The 16,993-nt window shown below is 43.9% G+C and overlaps 2 protein-coding genes across 3 annotated transcripts in view; one reads left to right on the top strand and one right to left on the bottom strand.

Moving 5' to 3' along the window:
• Positions 1–12,636, top strand: part of OPN3 (opsin 3) — a 33,113-nt gene extending 20,477 nt beyond the window's left edge. The window contains exons 2-4 of one of the 2 annotated variants that reach the window (XM_045859612.1): positions 4,294–4,613; positions 7,898–8,149; positions 11,121–12,636. In XM_045859612.1, the coding sequence (XP_045715568.1) occupies positions 4,294–4,613; positions 7,898–8,149; positions 11,121–11,384 (836 nt within the window). In that variant the 3' untranslated portion in view covers positions 11,385–12,636. Of the gene's footprint in view, positions 1–4,293; positions 4,614–7,897; positions 8,150–10,723 lie in introns of both variants that reach the window. The other variant, XM_045859619.1, reaches the window with a different exon arrangement.
• Positions 12,637–12,764: 128 nt separating this feature from the next.
• The window catches only part of KMO (kynurenine 3-monooxygenase), a 41,568-nt gene continuing 37,339 nt past the window's right edge, over positions 12,765–16,993 (bottom strand). The window contains 2 exon segments of the mRNA XM_045859631.1: positions 12,765–13,610; positions 13,613–13,750. Coding sequence (XP_045715587.1) covers positions 13,548–13,610; positions 13,613–13,750 — 201 coding nt within the window. The 3' untranslated portion in view covers positions 12,765–13,547.

Raw genomic sequence — 16,993 nt, 5'->3', positions numbered from 1 at the left:
GTTCCTTCTTTTTTTCTGCCTGCATCGTTTCTCGATTTCTATCTTTGCGCTCATTCATTGTCTCTTCCATGCGGTCTTCTCTATTTCCAGTGCTTTCTACTGAATTGTTCATCTCATTTACTGATTTCTTCAGCTCCAGAATTTCTGCTTAGTCCTTTTTTTTTAATCGTTTAAATCTCTCTGGCAAAGTACTCCTTCTGTTGATCAATTTTAGACCTGAGCTCATAGGATTGCCTTTCTGGGTTTTCTTACATCCCATGAAAAGTCTTCATGATGGCTATTTTGAGTTCTCTGTCTCTTAGGTCAGTCTTCCAGGATTTTGAGCTGGGTTTCTGGAGGCTCGTCACTTCCTTTCTGTGTTACCGTGTTGTTTTGGTTGGTCATAGTGCTTGAGGTGTTGTTCCTCTGCTGGGAAGTAGTGAACACTTTTCTTGTTTAGGTGCCCTTTTGATTTTGATTATTCAGCGGTTTGATTAGATGTTTTTCTTTTGCTTTCCAGTAGATGGCGGTATAAGGCAAGTTTTTGTTTTCTTTAAAAATTTCTTGTTCAATGAGCTTACATTCAATACTATTCTGTATCAGTTTCAGATGCACAGCAAAGCGGTTAGAAACTCACATACTTTACGGAGTCGTCCCCCTGATGCCTCAGGCACCCACCTGACCCCATGCAGAGTCATCACGACGTCATTGGCCACATTCCCCTGCTTAGGTCTCCGTCTCCGTGACCATTCTGTAGCTACCCATCTGCACTGCTTCATCCCTTCACCTTCGTCACCAGCCCCCCAAAGCCCCTCCCCTCTGCCAACTGTCAGTCTGTTCTCTGTGCCTCCAGGGTCACTGTGGGGGGTGTCACTGTGGTCGTGGGCATCACTGCCTGGGTGACCGGGGGGCGGGGTGTGGTAGACACCCCTACTGTGCCGAATCGCCTGGTTCTAGAGGTACCACCACCGTGGTGGGGGGATGTGGTGGGTGGGTAAGAGCCAGCCAGTGTCTGCAATGCCGCCTGACTCCCTATGGCCCCATGTGCTGTCGGAGGCCATAGGTGTGTCTCTGCTGCTGCTGCTGCTGGGCTGTGGTGAGGGGTCTGTGCCTGCCCCTCTTACCCTCCAACAGATGTGTGGGGGCCTCACCCCAGCTGCTTCATGGCTGCTGCATTACCTGGGGCCATGGGCGGCAGCGTCCCTGTCCTTCCCCCGCCCTGCCCTGTCCCCCCAGGCACTCTAGCACCCACCTCCAGGTGCCGATCAGGGACCTCTCCGGCATCCTGCGTGTTGAGCAGAGGAGCCTTTGCCGGGTTACAGCCATCTGACTAGCTGTGGGTTTACAGGGAGATACAAAGGGGTTTCTCACTCTGCCACGGGGCTCCGTTTTTTTTTTTTTTATCATTGTTTTCTCTTGTACACACTGCATTGTAAGTTCCATGAGACACTTATTTCACTCACTTCTTCCCACCTGTTTTCTAGTACAATGATTGATACATGCAGATAAGCAATAAATATTTAATAAATAACTAAATGAATGAAAGATAAAATTACACCAACTTACTGCTTTAACCATATCAGTACTTTCTGAAGTATTTCCTCTAACATATTTCAAAACCCAGTCTTCTTCCAGTCACTCATGTGTTTCCTGGACATTCACTCTTTATTCAATGAGCATTGACTGATGGCCACAAGTCTCAGACCCTGGGGATAGTACTGCTCCCCCCAACCCCCCTGAAAAACCCAAAAGCCTATCGTGGTATAAATGAATATTAACTATGTTCCATCAATTCCTTTCTGAGTCTAGGATCTCTTCATTTCACATGTTTGTAATTACCACAAAATTTTATAATGTGAATAGCGCTTTTATGTAAACAAAAATAAAACTAAAGTCTAAAGAGATTGCATTCACAGGGGCATTTAGTGGGGAGCTGGGACTCACTCCCAGGACTCTTGGGAACCTACCCTCCACACCCCTACCCTACTTCTCATGGGGCCAGCTGTATTTTCATTTTCCATTAGAACCACCTTTACAACCTGTTTTGGCCCATTCATGCTAATGTGTTGGAGGAAACTCACAGTTTCATTTCCTCCTTCACATCTGCTCACCCACCCTGTAGTTTTTATGTCTGTCAATGTAATCACTCTGCTCATCACACAGGTTAGAAATCCCCAGGTTATTCTTTGTTTAATTAACTAATTAATTTTTGGATGTTTATCTATCACCGTTGTCCCTTTTTTTCCCTTTTGCCCCCCACCCAGCCCACGCCTCGTGCCCACAGTCACTCCCCTCTCTGCTGCCCGTGTCCGTGAGTCACTCAGTGTGTGCTCTGACTAATGCCTTCCTCTTCCTCCCACCATCCCCCCCTCCCTCCTCCCTCCTGCAGCTCTCAGTCTGTCCCCTGTTTCCCTGTCTCTGGTTCTGGTTTTCTCGTTAGCTTACTTTGTTCATTAGGTTCCAGTTATAAGTGAGGTTATGTGGTATCTGACTGGCTCATTTCAGTTAGCGTAATTGTCTCCAGTTCCATCCACACTGTGGCAAAAGGTAGGACTTCCTTCTTTCTTTCCGCTGCGTAGTATTCCACTGCGTAAATGTTTCGCGATTTTTTAATCCACTCGCCTACTGAGGGGCACCTGGGCTATTTCCAACACTTAGCTTTTGTAAATAGCACTGCTATGAACATAGGGGTGCATAAGTTCTTTTGAATTGGGGTTTCAGGGTTCTTAGCGTACATTCCCAGCCGTGGAATTGCTGTCATAAGGCAGTTCCATTTTTAATTTTTGGAGGAAATTCCAGACTGTTTTCCAGAGTGGCTGCACCAGTCTGCATTTCCACCAACTAATTATGCTTGACATACAATATTATGTTAGTTTTGGGTTACAACACAGTGACTAGCCCTTTACAGATCTTACATAAACTGATCACCCTGGTAAGTCTAGTACCCATACATAGACACCATACATGCATAGTTATTACAGCATCATAGACGGTATTCCCTATGCTGTAGTCCTAAGTCATTCTTTACTCTTCTCTTTTCCTCCACTCTTCCCAAGAGCTGCACTTCGGTTGATATTGTTAGATGTCTCTAAAATTCAGACTTCATTGTTTTCTTACCTTTCAAGGTACCCTACTTCAGACCCCATCATATCCTGCCTGGACCATTGCAGTAGCCTGCAAGCTGGTCCCCATGCCCTGGACGGAGTTTCAGCTTCTGCTACTACTAGAATAAGTCCTTTCCGAGGGGAATGGAGGAGATATAAAGGAGAATGCAACCATTGTCACTTCCATGCTTAAAAAACATGATGGAGTATCATCTTCTAATTTACTATTTTATACAGGAAAAAGGTTTTTTTTTAAGAAAAACAACAAAACAAACAAACAAAAAGCCTTAAGAAGTTAAAAGTCTTTCTCAGGATGGTCTCATCTGCTCTTTCTAACTTTCTCCTTCATGTCCTCCAAGACCCTTCCTTCAATGGCCTCCATGCTCTGGTGCACAATTCTCCCATGCCCCCCCACCTTGTCCACAAAGTCCCCCTTCTCTGTGGGTCCCCCAACACACTGTGTCGGCATGGTAGCCCTTCCAGCTTGTGCAGTGCCCCAGCTGTTCACACATCTGCATCGCCTCTGGACAGGTCGCGTCTGTGCTGCGTCTCTGTCCTCATTGCACCTGCTGTGTCAGCGTGTTGAGTGAATAAGTCACTCTGGGGACAGGTGGAGAAGTAAGCAAGTAACATTGTGAAGTATGTTTACTGCAAATAGAGGTATCAATGAGGACCGTGGGGGCAGAGCAGACTTCACTCGCTTGTCAGCAGTCCTCGCAGGGGAGCAGTTCCTACCTGGCAGGTGGAGTGGCCTTCTGCATGGGCGGCCCATGGCTTTGGTCCCTGCGCACTTGCGGAGCCCGCTCTGACTTTGTTTCTAAGGGCTGAGTCAGACACAGCTGACGGGAGGAAAAACCACGTGAGAGCCGCTTTAGTGATCCACCCTGACGTGCTCCAGAGCTTTTCTCTGCAGGACATTTAACAAAATAGGGGCACCCTGGGGGCGGCTGATGGTAGGGCTGTTATTTTTGTCCCGCTGCAATCTACATGCCGTTTTCTATTCCACGTTTTCTTTTATGGGCAAAGACATTTCCGATCGAATTTCCTGGGGATTGCGAGGCACTATTCCTCTTACACAGTGCAGCATTTGGAGCACGTCGTTGGCTGCAGACACTGCCGGGTGTCTCCGGTGGAGTGTAGGAAGGTAGCTCACTGGGGTGGCTGTCTCCCCCTGTGCTGTGCTATACTGTCGCCCTTTCTCTTCCTGCAGGGATTGTTTCCATCGCCACCCTAACAGCGCTGGCCTATGAACGTTATATTCGCATGGTCCATGCCAGAGTGGTCAGTTTTTCCTGGGCCTGGAGGGCCATTACCTACATCTGGCTGTACTCGCTGGCGTGGTCAGGAGCCCCTCTCCTGGGCTGGAACAGGTACACCCTGGATATACACGGACTAGGCTGCGCTGTGGACTGGAAATCCAAGGATGCCAACGATTCCTCCTTTGTGCTTTTCTTGTTTCTTGGCTGCCTGGTGGTGCCCGTGGGCGTCATAGCCCATTGCTATGGCCACATTCTGTATTCCGTTCGAATGGTGAGTTGGAGACTGTGAATGCCCCTCCCCCAACAGGGTCCGGGCTAGGACATTTTGTGTGAAATCAAAGACAACTAAACTCGTCCTAAATGATCGGTAGCTACCCACAGCCGAGCAGCTCTTCCCATTTCATAGAATTCTGCACCATGAATCACTCTCTGAAAAGATCAATGAGGAATAAATAACATTCTTTCTATGCCACCAGTCTAAACTGGAAGAAGGAAGGAAAGGGGTTCTGGACAGAAAAAATCAACAACGACTCCCTCAAACCCCTTTGTCTTCCAGCACATGTAGAATTTAAGAATTCTAATAAAGGGAATTCTACACTCCCTATAATTGTATTAATTCAAGGGTCACATAAAGACTTGTACAGGTATTTTGACGGGAGATCAATTTTGAGCCATAAAGGACAAGACCTGACTACCAGCAGATTTCCTGTTGGGTACTAGCAGGAATGACATGTGAAATAGCAGTGTAGGGTGCACTCCATATTCCACAGAGGCAAAGGGTAAGAGGCCCTCCTTTTTCACAGCTGCATAGTATTCCACTATGTAAGCATACTACATTGTTTTTATCCACTCACTTCATATCTTCAGTGCTGACTGGCCCACCTTCTCAAGTCTCTTTCAAGGGCTTCTTTTCCCTGTGCCTCCCTTGCATTACCTCTCATCTCATGCTAGACACTAGCTCCAGACAATCTCACATCCTGCCAGGATTTCTCCTCCCAGCAACAGCTTGGTGACTTTGAAATCTCTACTTCTGATCCAGGTTGTTCTTCTGACCTCGATTATATCTGCACAGTCGATTGCCTATTGAATATCTCCATGTGGGTGGTCCACAGACTAGTGAAACTCAACATGCCTGAAGATGGATTTGTCACCTTTCCCCTACAAACCTGCTACTCATCCGTTCCCTTTCTCAGTGAACCATCACATTCCTAGCTACCCAGACATTAAAGAGTGATCTTTGACTATTCTTCATCCTTGTTTTCCCCCACATCCAACCAATTATCAATTTTTATCTATTCAACCTCAACTATTTTTTCATGTATCATTTTCCCCCTTTCCCACTGCCACAGACTCAATCCTAATGGGCCTTAGTTTTTCTTCCTTCATTCTTGCTTTCCTCTAGTCCATTCTCTTCACACTACCACCAGAGTGATTGTTCTCAAACGCAAATATTCTCATGCCACTGCCCAGCTTAACATCCTGTAGCGGTTCCATTGCCTTGGTGATGAGCACAAAGTCCCTGAGTGTGGCCACCAGGTCCGGCAAGGCCATCATCTGGCTGCCTGTTCTACATTATTTCTTGACATGCCCTCCCTTTTGCCACCTTAGGGTTCAGCCAATTGCAACCTTTCTTATTTCTAGAACTTGACATGTGTTCTTTTACCTCTTTGCCTTAATGTTCTTCCTTTCCCTGGAACATTCTTCTGTCTCTCCTCCTTACTTGGCTAACGCCTACCCACCTCTGAAGGCTAAGATGTGGATCTTCCGGCTCTACCCCACCCCTGAACTGAGTACCCACCCTGTGCATTCCCATAGTCCTCCCTGCTCACTCCCCCCCTCCCCCCACCCACAGCATGTATCGCTTACAGAAGCAGAAGTGCGTTTGCCACCCTCACCAAGCAGTGGGTTAATTCCTCAAGCACAGACACCCAGTCTTATGGCTGGAACAGTACACACATGTGACAGGTGATCAGTGACTATTTCTGGAGCGAGACACAGATGGCGTGGGAAGGGGAAGTGGTGAATGGGTGCAGACAGCCCATCTCTGGAGGGGTTTCTGTGGTCAGTGGGTTCAGAGTCTCAGCTGCGTCCCAGCACCGGGGGTTCTGTGCCCTTCAGCCGAGCTCAGGGTGTTGGCAAAGCTTGGAAACCGAGTTTGAGCGCGATATCCAGAGTTTGGAGACGGTTCCTAATGCTAGACTGAGAGGAGTCATCTGGGTCTTGAAAAGGTTTTGGTTAATGGGCAAGAAATCTCTGGTCACTTTGCTTTATGGAGTCAGGGTCTGCGAATGTTTGGGGAAGTCATACATGAGAAACGGTGAGAAGTGTGTGTGTTTAGGTTACGGTTGTTTACGTGATTATTTTTCATTTTTTAGATTTCGCAAACTCAAAGGAGAAGAAAAAAAAATCCCAAGAAGAATTATTTGTATCTGTGTTTGGTCCTTCTGCTCTAGAAAAGAATCAAACATTTAAATGATCTGTGTTATCTTCTATTTGTGTCCACATGAATACATGATTCTAATGAGAATCTTGTTTCTTAATTACAACTCTAGATAATATTAATAGGTTAGATGTATTAGTTCAAATACATTTTTAAGTACTATAAGCAAATGAGCTAACTTATTTGGAACTTTTCCTTAATTTTATAAAAGAAAAAGAACACTTAGAGTTTGTTGAAATGCAATCAGTACCCCAGCTTAAAATTACATATTAAATATCAACAGTAGGCTGGATACCTTTTTCAAAATCAACATTTAAAGCATTTGTATTTTTGTAACATAACGAGCTTGGACTAGTCAGAAATGACCATTTTATTTAAGAACATACTTTTGGTGTACAGGAATATTCCCCCCCTCGCCTTAATAACACATTTATAATAATGACAGGAGGACCATCTAAAGGATACTTTATCTTGAGAAAGTTTGTCCAAGAACTTTAAAGACGGAAGAACTGAACAAAATCTAAGGGGAACACAGTAGGAGGAGGAGATGCTGGTGTTTAAGGAAAGGGACCGTGTAGGTTTTGCCAAGTGCTCATCTCTGCAACCGAGCCCCTGATGAAACCAACCACAGATTCCTCATCAAATCCCACCTGATAGCCATTAGCTGTGAACTGGAAGTCACGGTAGCTTCCGGCAAGAGGTCATGCGTGAATTCAGTTCCCACCATGACCAGCTGTAGGCTTAACCACTCAGAACTCTGGATGTCACGCGTTTGCTCTGAGAATCTGAGGGTTGTACTCTCCACAAGGGTTTCCAGGATCAGGGAGAAACTGAGTATCAATAAAATTGTTCATTTTATACTTCTTTAACTAGAAAACGTTAAAAACCACTAATGGATCTAAGAGACACTATAGTTCAATGTATTATGTCAAAGATGAGGAGACCGAGACCCGGAGAGATTAAGGGCAGGTTCCGGGTCAGAACTCCGCCTCCCAAGTTCCTGCTCGGTTCTCTTTCCATGAAGGTGGGGCCAAGATTGGTGCCCGAGTCTCGATTACAAAAACAACAAAAATAATTCTACCCTTTCCAACCCTTTCCTTCCTTCCTTTCTGCAGCTTCATTGTGTTGAAGATCTTCAGACAACCCAGGTGATCAAGATTTTAAGATATGAAAAGAAAGTGGCCAAAATGTGCTTTGTCATGATATTCACCTTCCTGGTGTTTTGGATGCCTTATATCGTGGTCTGTCTCTTGGTGGTTAATGGTTACGGACACCTGGTCAGTCCAACGGTGTCTGTGGTTTCCTACCTGTCCGCTAAATCAAGCACTGTCCATAACCCGCTGATCTACGTCTTCATGATCAGAAAGGTAAGCTTTGGAATGAAATGCTTGCTTCCAGCCTGGGGGGTGGGGTTGTGGAAAGCTAGAATGCATTTATGGAAATAATTCCGAGAAGCTCCCACGACAAAAACCCAAATAGAAAATTTTACAGGAAAGCAAAGGCTTCAAGAAGAAAAATAGAATATTCCACCCCAAAATGATAACAATTCTACCCCTGGAGGTTCGTGCTTGTTAGGTAGAATTCTATTAAAATTAGCATTTAACAGAGACCATTTCGTGTCTAGTGATATTAACAGCCACACCAGATGTTAATAATAATAATACGGATATGCTGGGGAGATATTGCAGGGTCGGTTTCAGACCACAGCAAATATAATGAGTATTACATTTAATATTCTCACTATATATGCCCTGGCTGGTGTGGCTCAGTGGATTGAGTACAGGCCTGCCAACCTAAGGTTTCTGGTTCGATTCCCAGTCATGACACATGCTTAGGTTGCTGGCCAGGTCCCCAGTTGGGGGTGTGCAAGAAGCAACCAATCAATGTATCTTTAGCACATCGATGGTTCCTCCCTCTTTTTTCTCTCTCCCTTCCCCTATCTCTAAAAATAAATAAATAAAACCTTTAAAAAAATAAAATGAAATTCTTACCACATTATGCAGGTTACACCTGTTATCATCACAAAACTCCATGAAATAGTCACTGTTATTATTTTTTTTATTTCATTTATGGACTATCACATACCTTCAGAGAAGTTACATAATTTGCCTGATCTAGGAGGTGTGGATGGCTGGATTTTGACCTCGTTTGCTTGAATCCTAAAAGTTCATAGTCCAAACTCTTTACTTGGGGTTCCAAGTACCATTAGCAATTGGTTGGGTTATTATGATGCCATGGCCAATGTGTACCTAAGACTGATTTGGCTCAAGAAACTTCCCCTAGATCTGTTGTGCCTGTTTCTGTAGTAGAAAGCGTCAGTATGCACACGCCACTGCGGCTTTGACTCAACGGTGTTCCGTCAGACTGTGAGAAGCCTCATTATGATTGACGCGCAGCTGACCCTCTAAGTTACAAAATGGAAAGATCAGAGAATGTAACTGTTATGCACAAGGGTTAATGACACTGTTGGGATTTTAAAGCAACAGATCACATTAATAATAGGCAAAATGACTACTCCGACTTCTGATGTTTCAAGGGTTGGGAACAAGGGGGCACTTGTATACTAGCCTTCTAATGCTCACTCCCAATGCTCTTCTTACACCTTCCCTTTTCCTTGGATGTTGTTGGTTTGCCCTCCCTGTGAGCCTGGTCTCATAGGGCTCAGTCCCCTTTCACTGATGATTTTCCCTCCCTTGCACGTTGCCTTCCATTCATCTGCTTCCCGAAAGCTCGTGACCTTTAACCTGGGCGTGCGTTAGAACCTCAGGATTTCTTGCACTGGCCACAGGAGAACCATCAGGACCCCTGACAGTGTTTCTAAAACTCTTTGAAAATTTGCACATGTGAATTTCTCTAGTGAGGTGGATTATAACTTTAATTTTCTGAAGGAATAGAAGACCTTATTTTAAGGACGACCACCTCCGCAGGCAAATAAGTACATTTTTAACTAAATTACTGTTTGAGTCCTTTATCTGGGCCGCTGGGCTATCAATCAGTGCTTTTAAAACTTTAGTATGTAGGCACCACACCTGGAGAGACTGTGAAAAAGGCACATTCTGATTTAGTATGTTTCGGTGTCCAAGATCCTGCATGTCTAACCAGCCCCACACGGTCCTGATGTTTCTGGTGTCCGAGAGCACCCTTTGAACAGGAAGTACAAAGGATGCAACAAACAAACAAAAACAAACAAATAAATAAATGAAACAATGGTCCTTATCCTTAAGGAGCTTACCATTTAAGTTGGAAAACACTTTCTTTGGCATGAAAAGTCTATTTAGCACTTAAAATAAAGTGTCTTTAGCAGTTAACCCGACATACCAAATGGTAGATTGGGGCATCAAAAGAGTCTCAAACAAGTAAATATTTTGAAGGTAAGTATAAATTAAATGATAACATATATAAATGGACTTCAAAGAAGATAGATATCAATGTAGCTATTATACTTTTTTATTGATATTTCCCAATCTGGAAAAGCCTACATATTACTCTAAACAAAGGGGGTGAAAATGAAATTAAGTAAATTTTTATTTATATGCTTTATTGGTCACGATGGACAATTACAACAAAAACCCCGAGATCTTAGTGGATTCACAAGAAAAAGGTTATCGCTCATTCAGGTCAGAGTCCACAGTCCGGTGTCTCTGATGGAGAAGATGGGGTCGGTTCCGTTCAGTCACTTAGGAAAGTGGGTTGAGACCAGCTGCACCCCTTGAGCGCTCAGGTCTCAGGGACAGGGAAGGTCGAGGAGGAGCCCCTGAAAGGGAGCTGAGAAACAGCGTTGAACCCAGGACAGAGAAGAAACACGGGTGTTGGTGGACACCAGCCCTCTCCGCTGCAGCGGTTTTTGCTCCAACTGATGCACAATCTTGGTGGAAAAAAAACTCTTCCCCTAATGAAAGGACCACTAGTGGGCCCACCACACAGTCTCTTTCCTCTGCCAGGAAGGGCCTCGCCTGCCCTTGGCGCCCCCAGCATCTGCGGACTGTAGCACCGTGACTGTCACCTGGAGAGTGCAGTGCTCACCGATGATTTGTGGGGTGAGTTTTTGTTCAGATCCCTTAAAGAAACAAATGTGGCTTCCCTCGCAGACAGTTCGTGCAACTCAAATCTACAGAGATGCTAAGGTGTCACACATTCCTACGCAGCCTACTTAATGGAATTATAGCCAATAAAAGGCAAAACTGCAGGGTTACTTAGGGAGATCTGAGTGTGGCCACCTTAACCCCCCACCCCTATCAGAGAACAACCTGAATTGCATTTAAGGAATTGTCTTGAATGCTAATCCGGATTAAGGGCCACGTTTTTCTTGCTATCTGACCTTATTTTCTCTCTGCTCAGTTTCGAAGGTCCCTTTTGCAACTGCTGTGTGTCCAGCTGCTGAGGTGCCAGAGGCCTGCTACGGACCTGCCAGCAGCTGGCAGTGAGATGCAGATCAGGCCCATTGTGACGTCCCAGAAAGATGGCAACAGGCCAAAGAAGAAGGTGACTTTCAGTCCTTCTTCCATCGTTTTTATCATCACCAGTGATGAATCAGTATCAATTGATGACAGTGACAAGACTAATGTCTGCAAGGGTGATGCAATCCAAGTACGACCTTTGTAAGAATAAACAATGGTAAGACGAGATGGGTACTTAACTGAACACCACGGTGAGACTCCTGTTATGAGGACCATTTTGGAATCCCCATTCTATGTAATATCAACTGAGCTTCTGTGGCCCAAAAGGAAATTCAGATTGTTCGTGTACTCTCCAGCCTCTGGGAGCAACTGAGCACGGCCAGTCCTTCCCGTTCAATGGGTGCTTTATACAGTGAAAAACCTCATGGGGGCACAAGACAGGTTGATGGGGGCACCATCGACTTCTAACACATTGGGAACTTTCATTTCAGATACAGTTTTTAAACGACTGTATTTCCAAGGCGCACAATACATTGTTCCAAAAAAATGCATAGTGCAAAAATAACTTTGTCTCATACACAAGTATGAAATAGCTAGAAAAGCAGGAATTTTCTGGAGTGTTGGGCTATATTTGGTGTCACGTCCAATGTTTGACCAATTACATTGATCAGAGACCCTTCTAGGATGAAACAAAAATCAAACCCCTAACTCTATCTGAAACCAAAGACTTGCTGTATGTTAGTATGGTAAAGAGGAGCTTCACACAAATGTGCTGCTGAGCGGGCTCTAGGAGATGCTACCGAAAAGCAACATAGCCAGGAAAATAGGTGGTGGGTCTCAAGGTCATCGTGGTGTGTAGGCAGTCACACGTGAGCAGAGGAGGTACGTGGTAAGGATCGTGTTGTTGGAAGACAGCTATCTCCATCACGGGTGTCCAACCTTCTGGTGTCTCCAGGCCACACTGGAAGAAGAGTTGTCTTGGACCACACGTTAAATACACAAGCACTAATAAAAACTGATGAGCAAAGAAAAAAAGGTTTGAAGTAAATGTACGATTTTGTGTTGGGCCACATTCATAGCCAACCTGAGGTTCATGTGGCCCGCAGGCCACGGGTTGGACACCCTTGAATCTATATCATTTCAAACATGAACATGGCAAGAGTACCTCTCTTTTTAATAATTTTCCACCCTTTTGCCAAGAGTTCTGGATTTAATTTAAAGATAGAGTTCCAAAAAAACAAACAAGCTTACTTTTGTAGGGGGACGAAAGTAAATGTAGAACTGTGCTAATAAAATATATTCTTTAATCTTTATTACTGTTCAGTCAAGCTACTGGATAACTAATAGTGTAGAGGCCATTTTCCCATGAGTCCTTGTTTAGATTAACCATGGATTATTAGAACTGAAGGATTTCTTTGACACTATATAGAAGAAACAGTGATAAATGGTTGTATTTATTTTATTGCCTCCTATTTATTTCTTAGATGACTGTCCTACTAGTGTTGCATTTTCATAGTCAATCATGTTTGAAAGACTCCTAAATGATTCAGTTGGACTTTTGAAGAAGGAAGAAACACAGAATACATTTTTCACTGGACAAAATCACTTTATATCTGGTTGTGCAACAGCATGTAGTTCAAGTTAGTAGTACCTGCTTCCAAAAGTCTGAAATGGAATAAAATATGCCTTCCTATTTATACAAATACCATCTCCCTCTGTTTCCTCTGTCTTCTCTTGTCTATGTAGGTATTTCCTTCATAAATACAATCCTTTCTCTCCTTCGCTTAGCATGGCATTCATAGACTTTTCTAGTCTTCAGAAGATACCACTGGCCTTTGAAGACTGGGAAATAATATCAACTCATTGTGAACTCTCTAGAAAGTCCCCCATTTTTCATTTACATTTCTAGTTTCATCAAGTGAACCCGAGCCCTGTGCTTTGATAAGTTCCATCCGCGTGATCAAAAGTGTCATTAACATTGTAAGGCACACTGGAATACTTAGTCCCAGGTATCGAGTCAAATCCTGTCATGATCTCTGTTACCTCCATTCAAGAACGTGTGTGATCCGTGTCTTCCTCGACGTCTCTAGGGCCTCACTTTTTGAGAAGTGAAAGCCGTATTAGTTACTGCACTTTTATATTTAGACATAAGCATAGTGTTTTGGGAAGCTGCTCATTGCACCTTCAAGTGGCAGCTTTAAAAAATATATAGTTTCAATGAACACATAAAGTAATTCTACACTGAATTTAATGCCAGGATGACAGATGTCTTCCATTAGTGAATTAAATTTGATGACGGGAGACATGGTTTTGATCCTTCAATTCGATTACAGAGAAATCAAGTATATTTGCTACTGTAGCACCTCTATCACCTCCTAGTGACATTGGAGATTTGTTCTAGTGACTCCATGGAGTTGGCAGGACAACATGTCCTGTATTCTGAAAGTTAGTGACCCAGTCCCATGGTCTTCTCAAGTAGTCCTGGAGTCTCGGTGACACGGAGCTCATAAGCAGATAGGTAGTCCCCATGACTGTCAGTGCTCCAAAGAGATAGAATCCTTTGTTTATCACCTGTAGGGACAGCAAGAACTCACATTATTTGTGCAGAGATTAAAATCTTGAGATAAACTTTATTCTTAAATGACCAAGGAGTATACAATTCCCCCTTTGTTCTTGAACCTGAAACAGCAATTTAATTTCATGACGACTAGGTAGTCTTGCAATGGCTGGGAACGTCAAGAATTTGGAGCTTCCTTCCTTTCTCTCTTTCCAGAGACACCTGAATCCATGTGTTCTGTACAAGGGATTCTTAGCAGCGAACTTTTGTATGGTCATTAAGAAATCCAGTTTAGAAAAAGAGCTATGAACTCTTAGGAGAGTACTGTGCTGGAGCCACAAACAATCCATTGCTCAGACCCTGCACTAGGTGTCCATGAGAAGAGTGATGCACCTGGTGGCCTCGATGACTCAGAAGACACACACCCAAAGAGTTTAAATGCAGTGTCTTTACCACCTGCAGCATATCAACTGCATCGGTGAGGTACACTCTCATATCATCCTGGCCTCTGTCACTGTACTTATTGTCCTGTATTCTAACCGCCTGTCACCATTTCTCTCCCCTATTACACTGTGAGCTCCTTGAGGGCGGGGGCCCTGTTTTATTCAACTCTGGATGAGTAAACTCAGTTCCTTCCAATCCATTCTCCACACAGCAAAGTAATCTTTCTACAATCTGCACCTGAGTTTATTAGCTTCCTTCGGTCTCCCTGCTTCCCTCAAGTTAATATTCAAGATGTTTATGAAAGCCATTCTGACAGGTGTGAGGTGACAGCTCATTGTGGCTTTGATTTGCATTTCCCTGATGATCAGTGATGCAGAGCACTTTTTTATGTACCTGTTGGCCATCTGTGTGTCTTCTTTGGAAAAATGTCTATTGAGGTCTTCTACCCATTTTTTAATTATTTTAAACATTTAATTATAGTTAATGTATAACATTATATTAGTTTCAGGTGTACAACCCAGTGATTAGATATATATGTAAATGACAAAGTGATCACCTGATAAATCTAATAACCCTCTGACACCACACAGTTATTACAGCATGGGGAATATGGTCAATATTAACTATATTCCCCATGCTGCACTTCACATCCCCATGACTGTTCTGTAACGACCAATTTGCACTTCTTGATCCCTTTTCCTTTTTTACTCACCCCTCTAAACCCCCCTCCCCTCTGGCAGCCATCAGTCTGTTCTCCGTATCTATGAGTCTGTTTCTGTTCTGCTTGTTCATTTATTTTGTTTTGTTTTTTGAAGATTCCACAAAAAAATGAAATTATATGGCATTTGTCTTTCTCTGTCTCACTTATTTCACTCAGTACAATACCCTCTAGGTCCATCCATGTTGATGCAGATGGCAAAATTTCATTTTTTTTGTGGCTGAGTCATAGTCCATTGTATATATACACCACTTCTTCTTTATCCATTCATCTTGCTACTTTTAAAATTCTCTATTTGTCTTTAAACACTGGAATTTTAATTATGATGTGTCTTGGGGTGGGCCTCTATGGGTTAATCTTGTTTTGGATTCTCTGAGCTTCCTGGACTTGTATGTCTATTTCCTTCACTAGGTTAGGGAAATTTTCTGTCATTATTTTTTCTAATAGGTTTTCAATTTCTTGCTCTCTCTCTTCTGCTTTAGGCAGCTCCATGATGCAAATGTTGGTACACTTTATGTAGTCCCAGATGCCCCTTAAGCTATTGTCATTATTTTTGCCATTTACTTTTTACTAAGTTTATTGGGGTGACATTGGTTAGTCTCATTTTGTTTTGGATTCTTTTTTTTTTTTTTTTTTGCTGTCCTGATTGGGTGTTTTCTGCTTCTTTGTTTCCCAAATTGCTGATTTCATCTTCTGCTTCATCTATTCTACTGTTGATTCCCTATAACGTATTCTTCATTTCAGTGCTTGTATTCTGCATTTTTCACTATTTTTAAATGTTTTCTACCTCCATTTTTGTGTTTCCTATCTCTTTGTTGAAGTTTTCACTAAGAGTGAAAGAGTTTTCACTAAGAGTTTTCACTACTCTTTTCCTGAGTTCATTGGGCATCATTATAACCAGTGTTTTGAACTCTGCATTTGGTAGATTGCTTGCCTTCATTTTGCTTAGTTCTTTTTCTAGTGTTTTGTTCTGTTCTTTCATTTGGGTCATGTTTCTTTGTCTTCTCATTTTGGCAGCCTCCCTGTTTGCTTCTGTATATTAGGTAGAGCTGCTGTGTCTCCCAGGCTTAGTAGAGTGACCTTATGTAACAGATGTCCTGTAAGGCCCAGAGGCCCAGCCTCCCTAGTCACCCAAGCTGAGAGCTCCAGGCGTTGGCTCATGTGTTGGCTGTGTGTACCCTTCTGCTGTAGTTGAAACTTGATTGTTTCATTAAGTGGAACATCACTGGGAAGGATTTACCCCCAGATCCTTTTGTTGCAAGGACCAGCTACAACTGTAGTGGAGAATCTGCTGTGCAGGGGCCTATTCCACAGAGCAAGACTTGCTTCCGTGGGGTTCTTGTGCCCTACCAGTCTTCCCCTTGATGTGTCACTGGTGGAGCCGGTTGTGCGGTGCTCTGGCATAGTCTGAAGCTGGCCACTGGGCATGTTGGCTCTGGGGCCTCCTAGGAGGTGCAGGCTGAGGTCAGCCACCACCTGTGCCCTGCCTGGGGCCACCTGAGCTACAAAGCAATCTGTAGATGGCTCTACTTAGGATGGCCTTGGAAGTGCCTGGGAGAGGCCAAGCTGCAAACCAAGGCTGGCTGCTACTAGTGCTGGGCCCAGGGCCACTTAGCAAGATAAAAGATACATGCTGAGACCAGCTGCTGGGGTTTGTGAACCTTTGGGAGATTTTAGAAATGTTTGCAGCATAAGCCAAGACAGGCCATTTGCATGGGAAAGCCACTGGAAATGGCTTGGGTGGACCCTCAATTTGGGTAGGGTGGGGTCTCAGGGACTCACCTGGGTGGGACAAACAGTGCTAATGGTGTGAAAGGTGTAGCCAGGTTGATAAAAACTCAGATAAGGTGCTCACCTATCTCTGCCAGCTCAATTGGGAGAGGGCTCAGCAAGGAAACAATGGCTTCTGCCAGCACTTCTGTTTGAGAAATAGCTGCCCCTCCAGCTCTCTGCCTCTCCATATGTCCCTGGCACCTATAGAGCTGCTGCCCCAGCACAGAGCTCAGAGCAAGTAAGTCCTGGTAAGTTGCTCAGAGAGTAGATCTTAAAAGTTCTTATCACAAGAAAAAATAATTTTGTTAATCATGTGTGGTGA

This window comes from Phyllostomus hastatus, unplaced genomic scaffold, assembly GCF_019186645.2.
Source record: "Phyllostomus hastatus isolate PE091 unplaced genomic scaffold, TTU_PhHast_1.1 phas_contig_148, whole genome shotgun sequence".
Taxonomy (NCBI): domain Eukaryota; kingdom Metazoa; phylum Chordata; class Mammalia; order Chiroptera; family Phyllostomidae; genus Phyllostomus; species Phyllostomus hastatus.
This window is presented reverse-complemented; position numbering and strand designations above follow the sequence as displayed.